Genomic DNA, 15,656 nt, shown 5'->3' with positions numbered 1-15,656 from the left:
TTTTGTTGCATCAACTGTACCTATGAGTTTAAGCAAGTGACAAGCACAGCACTGGTGCTTCAGGAGCTGGTACTCAAAGGCATCATCCTCATTCAGAAGATCTGAACCTTCTACAAAGTCCACATCTTCACCCACCTTTTGATCATCTTCTTCATCTCCTGTTTCACCATCACCACTGACTCCATTGTTCTCATCTTCCTCAAATACCTGGAAAGCTTTAAGGAAGTTTGCACCATTATCTGATGTTGTTCTTCCCATGAATTTCAAACTCAGAGTGAATGTTATTATAGGTGCTTGCCAACACATTAAATGTGTGTGAACCTCTAAGTTGTCTGCAGGCTAGAACATCTTTTCAAACTCTCAGGATCTATCCAGTGGGCAGTAACTCCTATAAAGCTACACCTTCTTGCAGTCCAGCAGTCAGTGGTCGTGGTGATATGGTCAACTACTTTCATGGTTTCAATCACCATCCTCTTAATTTCCTTAGAGGCATCATCAATCATGGAACACAGGGTTGGTCTTGATAAAATGTTTGCATTAGGCTGGAGTTCCTTTACAGAATCTCTAAATGATTCTTGCTCTACAACAGAGAATGTCTGGAGCTCAAAGACCACATACTTCACCACAGCTTTGTCAGTGTGGTCTGCCTGCAGGTGGGGGGAGTCATAAGGGCCCTTCTTCTTTGTACTGATGTTTGCTTGTCATATTTTTAGGTGGTGTACATGCTTTCTCTGAAACAATGACAAAGGCATTTTTAAGCATAAAAAACTTAGCACCTAGCACCTTATAAAAGTTATTCTATAACACAAACAGTCAGTGGGTATTTTTATTTGTGCTGACATGATGTTGACCAACCAGCCCCTTCCCAATTCCAAAGCCAATTATTGGTGTTCAAGTAAGTTTTCAATGCATTAATCAGAATCAAAACCAGAAAACGTTTTATTGCCAGGTACAGCAAAGGGTCAGCAAAGGGTCAGTACTAGGAATTTGTCTTGGTGTCAGGTGCGAACATATACACAGATATGGAATTTTAGAATACAGCTAAAATACCAATGCATCGACAATGGTTTGGGCTGTCCGTGACAGAAAAGCAGAAACAACTATCCAGTGACAAGTTAACTAACGCCATGTTACATACCACGCTAGCCAAATAACAAGTGATGTCGGCTTTGTGTAACAGGAATATAACAGAAATAGCTAAAGACAATGTTAGCTAACGTTAATGTTACATCAACCAACCTATACAGCATGGCTAGGCAGACACAGACACATTAGCTAATAAGCACTAAATACAGTATATTAACCATGTAACTTATAACATAAGTTAAAACTGTTTTGGCTAAACTAAAGCTGTTCATCAGCTGAGACTTGGAAGATACACATCCGAGCCTGAAGAAAGCCAATATTGGAGTTTGAGTTTCAGACATGGCCTGGGTTTGACTGATCTGAGTTTGACTCCTCTGGGTTTGACTGATCTCAATAGAGGTGTCTTCCAGAAGAACAGTGGTCTTCCAGCTTTTTCTGATGTGGCAAAAAGTCCAGAGAGGAAACTCGATCTCTCCGGTGAAGGGATTGGGCACCAGCAGAGGCGGAGCGTACTGTCACTGAGCTAGCTTAATCACTATTAGCTGCTTTAGGAAATGATCAGAGCAGTGGAACACCGCCAGCTGGACATCCATGGGGTGAACAGGACATTTATGGGTTTCACTGTCCAAAAGTGCTGACCTCATCAACAAAAAATCATCATCACCATCACTGTCTTCTTCATCTCCTGTGTTTAAGTGAGTGTGTTCAGAACTGCTGGAGTCTTCCTCAGGTGTAATGTACCTTGCTCTGTAGTCCACCATTAGTATCCTTTGTAGAAAGGTTTCCACTAAGTCCTTCTCTGGACAAGGCTCCTTCCAGTGTAATGAATGTGAAGTTATTTGAAGAACATCTGATATTTTCATTTTTTCTTTGTACTTTTCATTAAGATTCATTCTGATCAACAGTTGCTCTGGTTCTGTCTTTTCAAGCTTTTTCTTTTCTTCACAAGTTGATCCATCTTCTGCTAATCCATGTTCAGTTATTGTGTTCTGTAAAATAAAATGGAATGTTCTGGTTATAAATAATTGTCAGCTGTAGAAAGAATAGATTAGATGCTGGAATTAAAAAGCAATTAAAATATTAACATGTTTTATTATCCACATACATATGCTGTAAACTGTAACTCAGATTCAGAAAAAGAGAAAACAACATCTGAACAATCTGATTCAGTTATAATATGATTGTTTTGAAAATTGAAAATCTGTAACTAATTTATTGATATTTAAGAAGCTGCCTTTTATTGTTGTTAGAGAAAGGAATATTAATTCAGGAGACTTTAAGCCAGGGGTCTGTATCCTTTTTTACCTCTGAGAGATACTTTGACAAAATGACAGTGTTGAAGAGCTACTCCTGTCATATTATTAGGAACATTTATTTACACAGCTTATTGTCATTAACCAAACCAGCTGAATGAGTTATTTTTGTCTAAATTTTAAAAAAAAATCACTTATTATTGTCAGATTTCCTTCCTTCACATGGATTATTCATCAGCACATTGTTCCTGACCGTCCCATGACACTCTGATGACCTCAACAAGACGGAAAAAGACTCTTTTCATAAAAAAGGGAAGACTTTAATACTGAAGATAATATTAATGTTGGAAACAGAGACCTGACACTGTATTGGACTTCATGTGATTAAATAATAGTATTTTTATGGCATTCATATTCATGTGCAGTGTGAAATATTAAAGTGTAATATACTCTGAAACACCAGCTGCAGTAATAAGAAATGTCTACAGCTGTCACAGTCAGCTGGGGAAGGAACCAGACGGGTCAGGTATGCTCTCAAAGGGTGATTTATTCTTGGCCAGAACACAAACGTCCTTGAAGGAAAAAGGAATAAACTCAGGAAATCACTTCAAACTACAAAACTTAGATAAGCAGGGAAAAAGGCAGGCATCAAGCATAACGTGAAACTCGAAAACAGACGCTAAAACTCGCCGCTGATTCTGGCGAGTTTGGCCTTTAAATACTAACTTTGGCTAATTGCCAGCAGGTGCGCCGGTGGCACTCAGGTGGCTAGGGCATGGTGACGTCACAGAGTCCCGCAGATCCGTGACAACAGCACACTGGTCCTTCATCGTCCTGCAGCAGGACAGATTCATTCACTGCTTTTACTCTGGCAGCATTGTAGCTTTATTCCTAACACTCTCCAATCTCCAGCAGCTTCAGAGTTAAAAGGATCTGCCGTGTTTTCTTTATCCTTTATCTAAACTACTTCAGTTTCTGATCATAGACTTAAGTTTATATAACGCTTCCATGTCCGGTCCTGGTGCTAGCTGTGTGTGAAATTGATTGATGAAGCGCTGGATTAAACCTTGTGACGTGCTGATTGCCTGAATAGTCATTGGGGCGGAGCACACAGCAGTGTTTGCTTTTCTGCATTTCAGCAGTGGCGAACTGGCGATTTTTGCGAAACACTGTTGGAGCTCAACTACAAATTAGTGGAAATATTCTGTAATATAAATGTGTATGGGTACATTGGTAAATTGTATTAAACTGTTTTAAGCAGTGTGTGGTTTTAAACACGAGTAGCATGTATTCTGTCCCTGTTTTAATGGCGCATAAACATGTCTATGCAGCGCATGTATTCACACGTGCAAGCGCTAAAAAGCTAGAGTTCCAAATCAGTGAAAATACTCCGTAAAATAAATGTTTCTAGGCACACTGGTAAAATAGAACTGTTTTTGCAGTGCAAAGGTTTAAACACGACTAGTATGTAATGTAACCAGTTTTCACGATGAATAAACATGTCTAGGCAGCGCATGTAGTCACACTTGCAAGCTCTATAAAGTCCAGCCTGGGATGTGAAACATCAATTAGGTGTGTAAAACAGCAGTAGAGTGTGTGTTTGTTTAAGCAGTTAAAATGTTTAGCTGTTATTTCTGTGGAATATCAGTGCAAACCCTTAGGGAGCATGTTTTACATGTCAAACTTCACCGTAATGAACCGTGATGCGTGTTCAAGTACGCCTCTACAGATTGCCACGAAACGTTTCGTTCATACGGGGCATTTAAGGCTCATTTTTATCGTAAACATAACATAGATTCACATGTTGCTACTACAAATGCCCTTACAGTGTTTACATGTAATATTTCTATGTGCCAGCGCCAGGGCCGTGATATCAAATCACTCACAGTTCACTTAAAGGAACATATCACCGAAGGGCGTGCTGTGACATGTCTGGTGACAGGATGCGTCCATACATTCACTGTAAAGTCATCGTTTACATCCCACATGTCCAGGAAACACAGACAGTGTTCTGTGGACAGTATAAGTCATCTTTATAAGAAGACAGTTTCTCACTCTCTTTAAACTGAACCTTTAGGTACAGGCCCTACAGAGATATTTGGTGAGACTGATGAAGGTGAAGTTCATCTTACAGAAAATTTCAGTGACCTGTTTCTCAGAAATATTTGTCTTTTCTATTTGAAATTACAAGGGCAGTTTCTTCTGCCAGCATCAACTATACAAAATATTGTTGAAGAGATGCAGAGCATACATAAACTAGGACAGAAATATACTTTGAATAAATTGAGTGCATTTCTGAAAAGTGATTTAGAGTTAAGAGATGTGGACATTGGTAGAATGTGATATCGTGAAGGAATCTGACCTATTCAGCATTGTTCATAAAGGACAATTTTTGTAAAAAGATGTTCAGATACACAAAACCTATAAAGTTGTACTAAGGAAGAGATGAAGCAAGGTCACAGAGGTTCACCTACTATGTTCCATCGAAAGACACTTTGAGATGTTTATTGGAGTCTGACTTATGGTGGAATTGTGCTGAACAGGATACAGGCTTACCATGGACAGATGTGCTTTGTGATGTCAGTGATGGTCAGGTATACAAAAACAATGAGTTCTTTTCTCAAAACCCATCATGTCTCAAACTAATTCTATATCAAGATTCTTTTGAGGTGGTGAACCCATTAGGTTCAGCAAAAAGCAAGCACAAAGTACTAGCTGTATATCTGTCTCTGGCTAATTTACCCCCTCATATAAGATCAAGTACAGACCACATCTCACTTCTAATGTTGTGTCGAGAAAAAGACTTCAAACACTTTGGACATGACCATGTTTTCTCAAGGCTAATTGCAGACTTAAAAGACCTGGAAGACAATGGAATAACTGTGGCAGAGGAAAAGTTAAAGGGACTGTTTTGTTCATTGCAGGGCACAATTTGTGTCTCATAGTATATCGGTGGATTCACAGAAAATTTTAGTGTTTCTGGATATTTCTGCAGGTATTGCCGGATAACACAAAGGGATGTCCAAACAGATCCAAGTGCATGTGGGCCTCAGCACACTCCTGAAAACTACATTTCTGCAGTAGACATTTAACAGTCTGAGGGACAACAAAACGTTGAAGGTATAACATATGAGTCAATTTTAATTCAGTAAATTACTTTAATGTTTGCATGCCTGGCCTGCCACCTTGTTTAGGTCATGACATTTTTGAAGGTTTCCTTTCCTATGATTTAGTCCTTTACCTGAAGTATTTCATCAAGCAGAAAAACTGGTTCACCTATTCAATTCTGAATAGACGCATTAAGCAATTTAAATACAGTTCATCTGATGTGTTGAGTAAGTCAGGTGCAGTGAGCTCCAATGGAGAAAAGCTTTCTGGTCAGGCTATTCAGAACTGGAATTTTCTAAGACTTCTTCCTGTGATCATGTGTGACAAAGTGAAAGAGCCCATAGATGATGTTTGGCAGTTGACCCTTCAGCTAAAACAGGAGATGATTTGTGCACAGTACATTTCATTGCCAGATGTCGAATACCTTGACGTTCTTATCCAAGAATATCTTGTTTGTAGATTCTCTCTCTTTCCAGGACATAGACTAAAGCCTAAAGCATCACTACTTCCAACACTATCCTGCACTGATTTTAAAGTGTGGTCATTTGATCAGGTTGTGGACGATGAGCTTTGAGAGTAAGCACAGATATTTTAAAAGATGTGCTAGGAACTTAAAGAATTTCAACAACCTGTGCTTCACTCTCTCTGAAAGGCATCAAATGTTCCAGGCCTATCTGTCAGAAGGGTCAATGTGTGATCTAATTTTGAGGGTAAAAAACAGCACTGCATATTACCCTGAGCTGTGTGGTGATTCTGTTAATGATGCAGTGAGGCAGTTTGGAATTACAGAGAACAATACCAAAGTCTCAGCAGAAGTAATGTACAGGGGTACATTATACAAAAAGGGCAGTTCCTTCTGACAAATAATATGGACTCAACAGAGTTTAGAGAACTCGCACTTATTCTCATAAAAGATGAAGTTGTTCATTTTCTGCTGAGAAAGTATATAGCAGAGTTCATTCCTGAATACCTTTTGCATGAATTGAAAAATCAGACTAAAATAATGCATTGTGTGAAAATCAATGACCTGGCAGATTTCTACCCTTTAACATCATATATAATGAAAGAAAAAAGGGTAGTTCCCTTAAAGCACAGTCTGATGTCACACTAAACATGATTGTTGATTTGTATTTTCTCATACTTTTAGTTTATTTGTGTGAATTATTATTTTTTAATTGTTTTTCAGAAATGGGTGAATCTGAGCTAAACATTTCAAACATCAGCAGTGCAATTGATGCTGTATTACCTGACCTCCCAATCACAACTAAAAAAATCTCTTAAAATCACTTGGAGTGGAGACCCCAGAAGATTTCAGCTTTCTTGAGGAATCAGATTTGTTTCTGTTCTAAAAGAGACCAGTAAGTCCAAGTATTTGTTTCTTGGGATAGTTCACCCAAAAATGAAATTGTCATTTACTCACTCTCAGGTTGTAACCAAGTAGATCTGAAATGTTTGGGTGAACCAACTTTTGTTATTAAAAGTAAGAATTACTTTATCTACTTTTTGTTATTTCTATTTAATATGATTCAACTGTAAGAACATGTTTGTTTGTAATTTACTTACTATCTTGTCATTCTAAATGAGTGCCTGGTTTGGAATAACAAAAGGGCAATAAACGCTGATGATGGTTTTTATTTTGGTTGAACTATTTCTGGTCCAAGTACGTACATATGACTTTTTTTTTACAGCACAAATTTCCAAAACCCCAAAGCAACCAGTCTGTTCATCTCCAGGATCTTTTCTGTCCCAGAGTTCTTCATGCTCATCTCCCAGCACCTCCCCTCCTAGTGTGACCTGGGTGGACAGCTTTGAAGTCCCACGGAATAAGTTTCCTGTGGAATTAATGCAGGCACTTGAGAGACAGAAAAGGCCAAGTCCTCGGGTTGCGTAGGGAAATGGTGAGGATTGTTGTTGTGGCAGTGATGAAAGTTTGTGGTTGTCCAAGTAGGAACTATTTAACAGAGGTCGCCAAAAGGATGGTTGCCAAATATCCAAAGTCTTTGCAAGAGAGTGTGATTGGTCCTGGATATTACTCCTTGGTCAAACATTTTCAAGCCAGGGTCAAAAATGCAAGGAGGACCAGCACACCAAAAATAACAAAGCGCAGTCATGATACTGAAGAATGTGACACTGAGGAAATCACACCTGACAAAAGAGCTGCAGTCCAAGATACATACGGCTGCATTAATTGGGAAGTTAGATTTATGGCCCTCAGTGAAACTGCTGAGAGACAGCAGGTGAAAAAAGAGAAGATGTGGAGTCTGTCACAAACAACTGACTGGAATGAAGAGGAAGTGAAGAATCTCATGAAGTCTACATACTACAGTCTTTATTACCATTGAAATGTTAATAACTTGAGTTGTAACCACATGTTTAGTGGTAACAATATACTCTGTAAGCACTTGTGCCTTCTTACTGTAAATGTTCATCTTAACCTTTACCCGAACTCTTCCCAAGCTCAGTTTAGTGTTAGTTAGGTAGCAGAAATGTTTTAAATTCTGAATCTAATTTTAAATGAGTAGTCAGTCTTGACTGACTGATCATAATTTGATCTTAAGACTGATCTTAAGTCACTGTATACTTCTGTTAAAACACGAGAACAGAAAAATACAATAATGTTTTAAATGGCTGCCAGTAAATGCCTTTATTAAAAATACATGGGACCACACTGATGTCTAGATCTTTAATAGATTTTGATGGGTTTTAATGATCTCTTTTAGGTTTGTATTCATCAATTAGTATAAAAGTACTTACTAGTTTCTTAAAGGTAAAATCTAAATGTTTAGCAATGTAACTTCTATCTCTTCTAGCTCCCAGCTAGTGTGATAAAATGATGCTTTCACAGAATTGCTGAATGAATTCACTGTGGTTATTTATAATAAAAAATAGTTCAACACCATATTCAGTGTTTTTTCCTTAGTTTAAATAGTTTCCTGTCTGCTTTGTGAAATAATTATAGGTTTTAACTGTAATTATTACAACATAAACCTTTAAATTAGACACTTCTGAGCTGTCAAAAAGATGGTTATGAACCGGAATTATTCAGTGTAAACCCTGGAATTTGACAGTTATAAACTGTTTTTATAACAACATAAACATGTTAATTAAACAGTTATGAACCGTAAAAAAAACAATTAAAATCCGTAAAATATACTGTACAGTGGGTGCAATCCCATACAACCAATAACATTGCTACCGTATTTTTGACGGTAAAATTCTGGCAAACACAAACACCGTAAAATTTAAGGTTTATTTTTTACAGTGCAGGCGCCAAGTATTGTCAGTTCATTCAGTCTCCATTTTCACCTTAAAGTTCTGCTCTGTATCATCCATTCTTCATCTTTCTTGATCAAGAGTTTCTTTCATTTTATTTAGCTCCTCATTTTTAAATTTTAATGCATCTTCTAGATCAGTTTCCCTCTCCTTCCACCTCTCCATATTCATCTTATAGTCCTGCTCTTTACACTTTAAATCCTGTCTTTCTTGATTAAGAGTTTCTTTCATTTTCTGCAGCTCCTCATTTCTGAATTTTAGATCACTTTCCCTTCTCTTCAACGTTTCCAGTATCATCTGATGGTCCTGTTTTTCTGCTTGTATAATCCTGTTTAGTCTTTCTGTCTCTTCTTTGTATTTAGCTTCCAGTTCTTCTCTCTCTCTCTTCATCTTCTCCTCCATTTCCTTCAGTATTCTCTCTTGTAGTTCTGCTTGCTTTTCCATTCCCACCTGCTGGAACATCTCATTAGTGTAGTAGCTTCCTCCATTCAGTGCCACCATGTCATCAATCTTATCCAGGAGAGTCAGGACCTGGGTGTTGCTGTGTTTTTCATTGTTGTTGAAAACATGATATACTATATTGCCAAAAGTATTCGCTCACCCATCCAAATAATCAGAATCAGGTGTTCCAATCACTTCCATGGCCACAGGTGTATAAAATCAAGCACCTAGGCATGCAGACTGTTTTTACAAACATTTGTGAAAGAATGGGTCGCTCTCAGGAGCTCAGTGAATTCCAGCGTGGAACTGTGATAGGATGCCACCTGTGCAACAAATCCAGTCGTGAAATTTCCTCGCTCCTAAATATTCCACAGTCAACTGTCAGCTGTATTATAAGAACGTGGAAGTGTTTGGGAACGACAGCAACTCAGCCACAAAGTGGTAGGCCACGTAAACTGACGGAGCGGGGTCAGCGGATGCTGAGGCGCATAGTGCGAAGAGGTCGCCAACTTTCTGCAGGGTCAATCGCTGCAGACCTCCAAACTTCATGTGGCCTTCAGATGAGCTCAAGAACAGTGTGCAGAGAGCTTCATGGAATGGGTTTCCATGGCCGAGCAGCTGCATCCAAGCCATACATCACCAAGTGCAATGCAAAGCGTCGGATGCAGTGGTGTAAAGCACGCCGCCACTGGACTCTAGAGCAGTGGAGACGCGTTCTCTGGAGTGACGAATCGCGCTTCTCCATCTGGCAATCTGATGGACGAGTCTGGGTTTGGCGGTTGCCAGGAGAACGGTACTTGTCTGACTGCATTGTGCCAAGTGTAAAGTTTGGTGGAGGGGGGATTATGGTGTGGGGTTGTTTTTCAGGAGCTGGGCTTGGCCCCTTAGTTCCAGTGAAAGGAACTCTGAATGCTTCAGCATACCAAGACATTTTGGACAATTCCATGCTCCCAACTTTGTGGGAACAGTTTGGAGCTGGCCCCTTCCTCTTCCAACATGACTGTGCACCAGTGACCAAAGCAAGGTCCATAAAGACATGGATGACAGAGTCTGGTGTGGAGGAACTTGACTGGCCTGCACAGAGTCCTGACCTCAACCCGATAGAACACCTTTGGGATGAATTAGAGCGGAGACTGAGAGCCAGGCCTTCTCGTCCAACATCAGTGTGTGACCTCACAAATGCGCTTCTGGAAGAATGGTCAAAAATTCCCATAAACACACTCCTAAACCTTGTGGACAGCCTTCCCAGAAGAGTTGAAGCTGTTATAGCTGCAAAGGGTGGACCGACGTCATATTGAACCCTATGGATTAGGAATGGGATGTCACTTAAGTTCATATGCGAGTCAAGGCAGGTGAGTGAATACTTTTGGCAATATAGTGTATCTGTTCCCCAGAGATAAGTGTCCTTAAATTATCCCCAGCCTTTTCCACTTGATGTTCAATTGTCTTCTGTTTTAGATAATCACCTCCAGTGAAGAGGATGATGGTGTACATGTTAGATGTTTTACCAAAAGTCTTTTCTATGATTTTCACTGCCTCTGTCTCCTCCTCTGTAAGGCGTTGTCCTATTTTCAGCACCAGCAGGAACACATGAGGTCCAGGAGCTGCCATTGAGATACATTTAACAATCTCTTTCCTGGTTTCTTCATTATCAGTATTAGTATCGAACAGTCCTGGAGAGTCGATCACAGTAATCTGTCTCCCTCTGATCTCTGCTGTCTCTTTCTGACACACAGTGGTAACTGACTCAAATGACAGGTCTTCATTAAATACGTCTTTCCCCAGGATGGTGTTTCCTGATGCACTCTTCCCAACTCCAGTCTTCCCCAACAGAACTATCCTGAGTGTGTCTGGGATTTTTGATAAATCTGAAAAAAAAAAAAGCAATTTACTGGAGTTAATGTCTAAATTTCTACAGATTGTAACGGCCACTACTATGTTCTATACCACATTATGTATGTATGTTGCCCTTTAAGAGTTGCTGCCCATTCCCCCAGTGTGTGCGCTGTGGAGGTGTGTGTGAGGCGGAGAGAACAGGGTAGGAGCTCAGGTGTGCTGCTCCTCCCCGAAACGCTCTAGTCTTTTACCCTTTTCTTTACTTTTACTTTATGTTTTGTATTATAATTTTGTGACGCTGAAAGAGGCCGATCATGAAGGTTTTGTGCTGAACGCTATTGTCTTTGAGCTCTTTTTTTTCCCTCGGCTATCCGGCGCGAAGCGTCACAAGATCAATAATAAACTCTGTTTTCAGATTACAAAAATAAACTACAAAAATACTAAAATATTTTAACATTCTATTTAGTATTTAAAACATTTAAATACTATACTTATTTCTCACAGTACAGGGAACTTTTATTTTGAAGTGTTGTGTCTGGGAATACTGTAGCGCTACAGATCCTGATTACTGTTCTTAAACTGACCGGTTTTGCCGCAAATATCATTCAACAGTGATTATTATCATATAATAATAATAATAATAATAATAATAATAATAATAATAATAATAATAATAATAATAATGGGCGCCATGAAGAGTTTTAATGGGGATATGCAATACAGAAATTTGGACCCCTTTCTTCCTTGTGTGTGTGTGTGTGTGTGTGTGTGTGAGAGAGAGAGAGAGAGAGAGAGAGAGAGAGAGAGAGAGAGAGAGACTAAATAATAAAATGAAGGGTTATTTTATTAAAGACTGTATGAGTGTCATTACTGACCATGGTCCAGTTGTTGCTCTGCACCTAGTCCAGTCACCCCTCTGCCCTGACCACCAGTGGAACAGATCTGACCAGTGTGGTGTTTGTGTAGCACAGAGACACTGACCTGAAGTGTGAACTGACCTCATAATCCACACACTGCTCAGAGTAATAAAGTGTAGGAAAATGTCCATGATGTAAATAAGTGAACATTGAAGTTATTCATGAGAACTGGACAGGAAGTGACCTTTAGGTCAGCAGTAAAAGATAGAGAGAGAGAAACAGACCAGAAAGAGTTCAAGCAGAAGTCTCAGTGTTTATTACACTGCTGTATGTGTCTATTATTATCTAGTATGTGTACTCTTCTGTAAAAACTCCATACAGGATACACACTGTATATTACACACACACACACACACACTCACACACACACACATACACACACACACTCACACACACACACATACACACACATACACCCTGATCACAACTACTGGTCAGCCTGATTGATGAGTCAGTGTAAACTAATCAGAGTGATGAGTGCAGTGGGCGGGGCTAACCTGGTATAAAGCAGTGTGAGGATGGAGGGATGTGTTCACACTGGCAGTGATGTGATGAAGAAAAAACATACAGAATAAATGAAGGGAGTGGTGTAGAGCTGTAGAGGGGGTTGGGCTACTGATCTGAAGGTCATGGGTTCAAATCCCAGGACCAGTGTACTGCCTCTGCTGGGCCCTTGAGCAGGGCCCTTAACCCTCCCACTGCTCTGCTGTATAAATCTGCCCTGGAGAAGAGCTCTGTCCAGAAACCATGGAGGAGATGAGCTGCAGGTTTAATAGTGATTAATATTCCTCATCACTAGACTGAGGATGGAAAGGAAAGGCAGTTCACAGCACACTGAAGTTCTCCTGAAATAAGGATCTTGATCTTCCAGACTTCTGGTGTGTTTCCTAGAGCTAGAGCTCTGACACTGCATCACAGCAGACGTGTTGAACCTTCTCCTCCATGAGCCGAACCTCCCACAGTCTCACCATCAGCACTCCTGAACAGATCAATACTTCTACAGAAATCTAAACCATGAGAGAAGATGGAGTGGAGAAGGTGAGGTCAGGAGCAGCAGATGTCCTTTACCTTTTGGAGGTTTTATGTGATTTAATAAACATTTCCTGTGAATTACAGTATGGACGTTGGTGTGACCTCAGCATCATCCAGGCTCAGTTCTGACCGGTTCTGAGGAGAATGGAGATCATGTCTAATCTTTTTAAGCTCTTCATTAATAAACGGTTTTGATGAAGAAGTTTTCTGTGTAGAAATTCAGTTTTACTGCTTTTTTATAGTAAGAGTGATATTTTCAGGAGACTTCTGACTGCTGCTTAAAATCTGTAATGTTTGTCAGAGATGAAACTCTCCTTTAAATATTTCTGTTTTTGGTGTTTATCATCTCGTCCTCTCGCTCTGTTCCTTCAGTGTGAATCTGCATGATGTCTGAGATTCTCAGTAAAACCTCCAGTTTCAATGCTGTGTATCTGTGTGTGTGTGTGTGTGTGTGATGTGTGTAAGGAGTCTCCAGTGTCAGTGCTGTGTATCAGTGTGTGTATGTGTGTGTGAGAGAGAGAAATGGTGCCCTCTGGTGGTGAGTGTTCTCATTATATTATATTATATTATATTATATTATATTATATTATATTATATTATATTATATTATATTATATTATATTATATTATATTATATTATATTATATTATATTATTATACTATTATTATAGTGAGGCAGTTCTCATTATAAATGATTACCGTCCTGTGGCTCTGACATCAGTGGTGATGAAGTGCTTTGAGAGACTTGTAAAGTATCTATCTATCTATCTATCTATCTATCTATCTATCTATCTATCTATCTATCTATCTATCTATCTATCTATCTATCTATCTATCTATCTATCTATCTATCAAAATCCCTTGATCCCCTGCAATTTGTATTCTGCCAAAACAGAAGCACCCATGTCCTTCATACAACACTTTCACATCTGGACAGTGGGAAAGGGAATTATGTAAGGCTTCTTTTCATTGACTACAGCTCAGCATTTAACACTGTAGTCCCTTCCCATCTCATCATAAAGCTCAGTGAACTGGGACTTGGTCACTCACTATGCTCCTGGATCCTGAGCTTCCTGACAAACAGACCACAGGTGGTAAAGATAGGATCGGTTCTCAGACAGTATCACATTGAACATTGGATCACCTCAAGGCTGTGTTCTGAGTCCCCTGCTCTTCTCTCTCTACACCCATGACTGCTATGCTCCACACAGCTGCAACTCCACTGTGAAATTCGCAGATGACAGTGGTTGAACTGATCCAGAACAATGATGAGACAGCTTATCTGGAGGAGATATCAGCACTATCTTCTTGGTGTAATATAACAACCTGGACCTAAATGTCTCAAAGACCAAGGAGATGGTGGTGGACTTCAGGAGAGGAAAGCAAGGTTCTCAGTACACGCCGCTCAATATCAATGGGACTCTAGTGGAGAGAGTGACCAGCTACAAGTATCTGGGAGTCCATATCTCTGAGAACTTGTCCTGGACACCCCACATCTTCACTGGTGAAGAAAGCTAGGCAGTGCTTGTACTACCTCAGACAGCTGAGGAAGGTCACGTTGCACTCACATCATGAAGTGCTTCGAGAGGCTCGTCTTTAGGCACATCAACAACCTGCTGCCACCATCACTAGACCCCATTCAGTTTGTGTATCATCCTAATCACTCCACAGACAATCACTCCACGCAACAAATCCAAATATTTTGGGACACCCCTCAAAAATCAAACGATTTGGGACACTCCTCCAAATCCAATAGTTCTGGGACATTCCGCCAAATCCAAAAGTATTGGGACACCCCTCCAGATCATTGAGTTCAGGTGTTGTTTTTCAGGGGTTGGGCTCCGCCCCTTAGTTCCAGTGAAAGGAACTCTTAATGCTTCAGCTTCATACCAAGACATTCTGGACAATTTCATGCTCTTTGTGGGAACAGTTTGGGGATGACCCCTTCCTGTTCCAACATGACTGCACACCAGTGACCAAAGCAAGGTCCATAAAGACATGGATGAGTGAGTTTGGTGTGGAGGAACTTGACTGTCCTGCACAGAGTCCTGACCTCAACCCTTGACCTTTTTTTTTAGTCAGATGAATTAGAGCAGAGACTGTGAGCCAGGCCAAAGGTTTTGGGACATCTGCCTTTCCATGCACATGAATGTAATATGGAGTTGTCCCGCCCCTTTACAGCTATAACAGCTTCAACTCTTCTGGGAGGCTTTCCACAAGGTTTAGGAGTGTGTTTATGGGAATTTTTGACCATTCCTCTAGAAGGACATTTGTGAGGTCAGGCACTGATGTTGAATGAGAAGGCCTGGCCGGAGGTGGGAGGAGTTCTTGATGATTTTGTGTGCTCTGTGCAGACATCTACTGTGGTGAAGAGACTCAATGGCAAATAGTTGGGTGCCAATGATGCTTTGGTCAGTTCTCACAACCCTTTGCAGTGATTTATTTTCACACACTGTGGAGCTGCTGTACCACACTGTGATGGAGCTCGTCAAGATGCTCGCAATAATGCAGCAGTAAAAGTTGGTCAGGATCTTGGGGGATAGGTGAACTTATAGAATCGTAATAATATAACGATAATATAATATACACATACACATATATATACACAAATATATTAGGGGTGGAAAGGTTCATAAAAACTATGTTCTGTTCACTTGTTACGGTTCGAGACACAGGTCAGGCCACGTGCAGCGTAACGTGTTTTTATCAT

The 15,656-nt window shown here is 40.0% G+C and overlaps 1 protein-coding gene across 1 annotated transcript in view; it reads right to left on the bottom strand.

Annotated features, from left to right (window-relative positions):
- Nucleotides 1-8,783: 8,783 nt before the first annotated feature.
- LOC131362625 (GTPase IMAP family member 9-like) overlaps nucleotides 8,784-15,656 on the bottom strand; it is a 7,726-nt gene continuing 853 nt past the window's right edge. Inside the window, exons 3-5 of the mRNA XM_058404780.1 lie at nucleotides 11,873-11,990; nucleotides 10,526-11,029; nucleotides 8,784-9,295 (exon numbers count right to left, since the gene is read on the bottom strand). Of these exons, the coding sequence (XP_058260763.1) occupies nucleotides 8,784-9,295; nucleotides 10,526-11,029; nucleotides 11,873-11,990 (1,134 nt within the window). The remainder of the gene's footprint in view (nucleotides 9,296-10,525; nucleotides 11,030-11,872; nucleotides 11,991-15,656) is intronic.

The sequence above is a fragment of the Hemibagrus wyckioides genome, linkage group LG12, assembly GCF_019097595.1.
Source record: "Hemibagrus wyckioides isolate EC202008001 linkage group LG12, SWU_Hwy_1.0, whole genome shotgun sequence".
Taxonomy (NCBI): domain Eukaryota; kingdom Metazoa; phylum Chordata; class Actinopteri; order Siluriformes; family Bagridae; genus Hemibagrus; species Hemibagrus wyckioides.
This window is presented reverse-complemented; position numbering and strand designations above follow the sequence as displayed.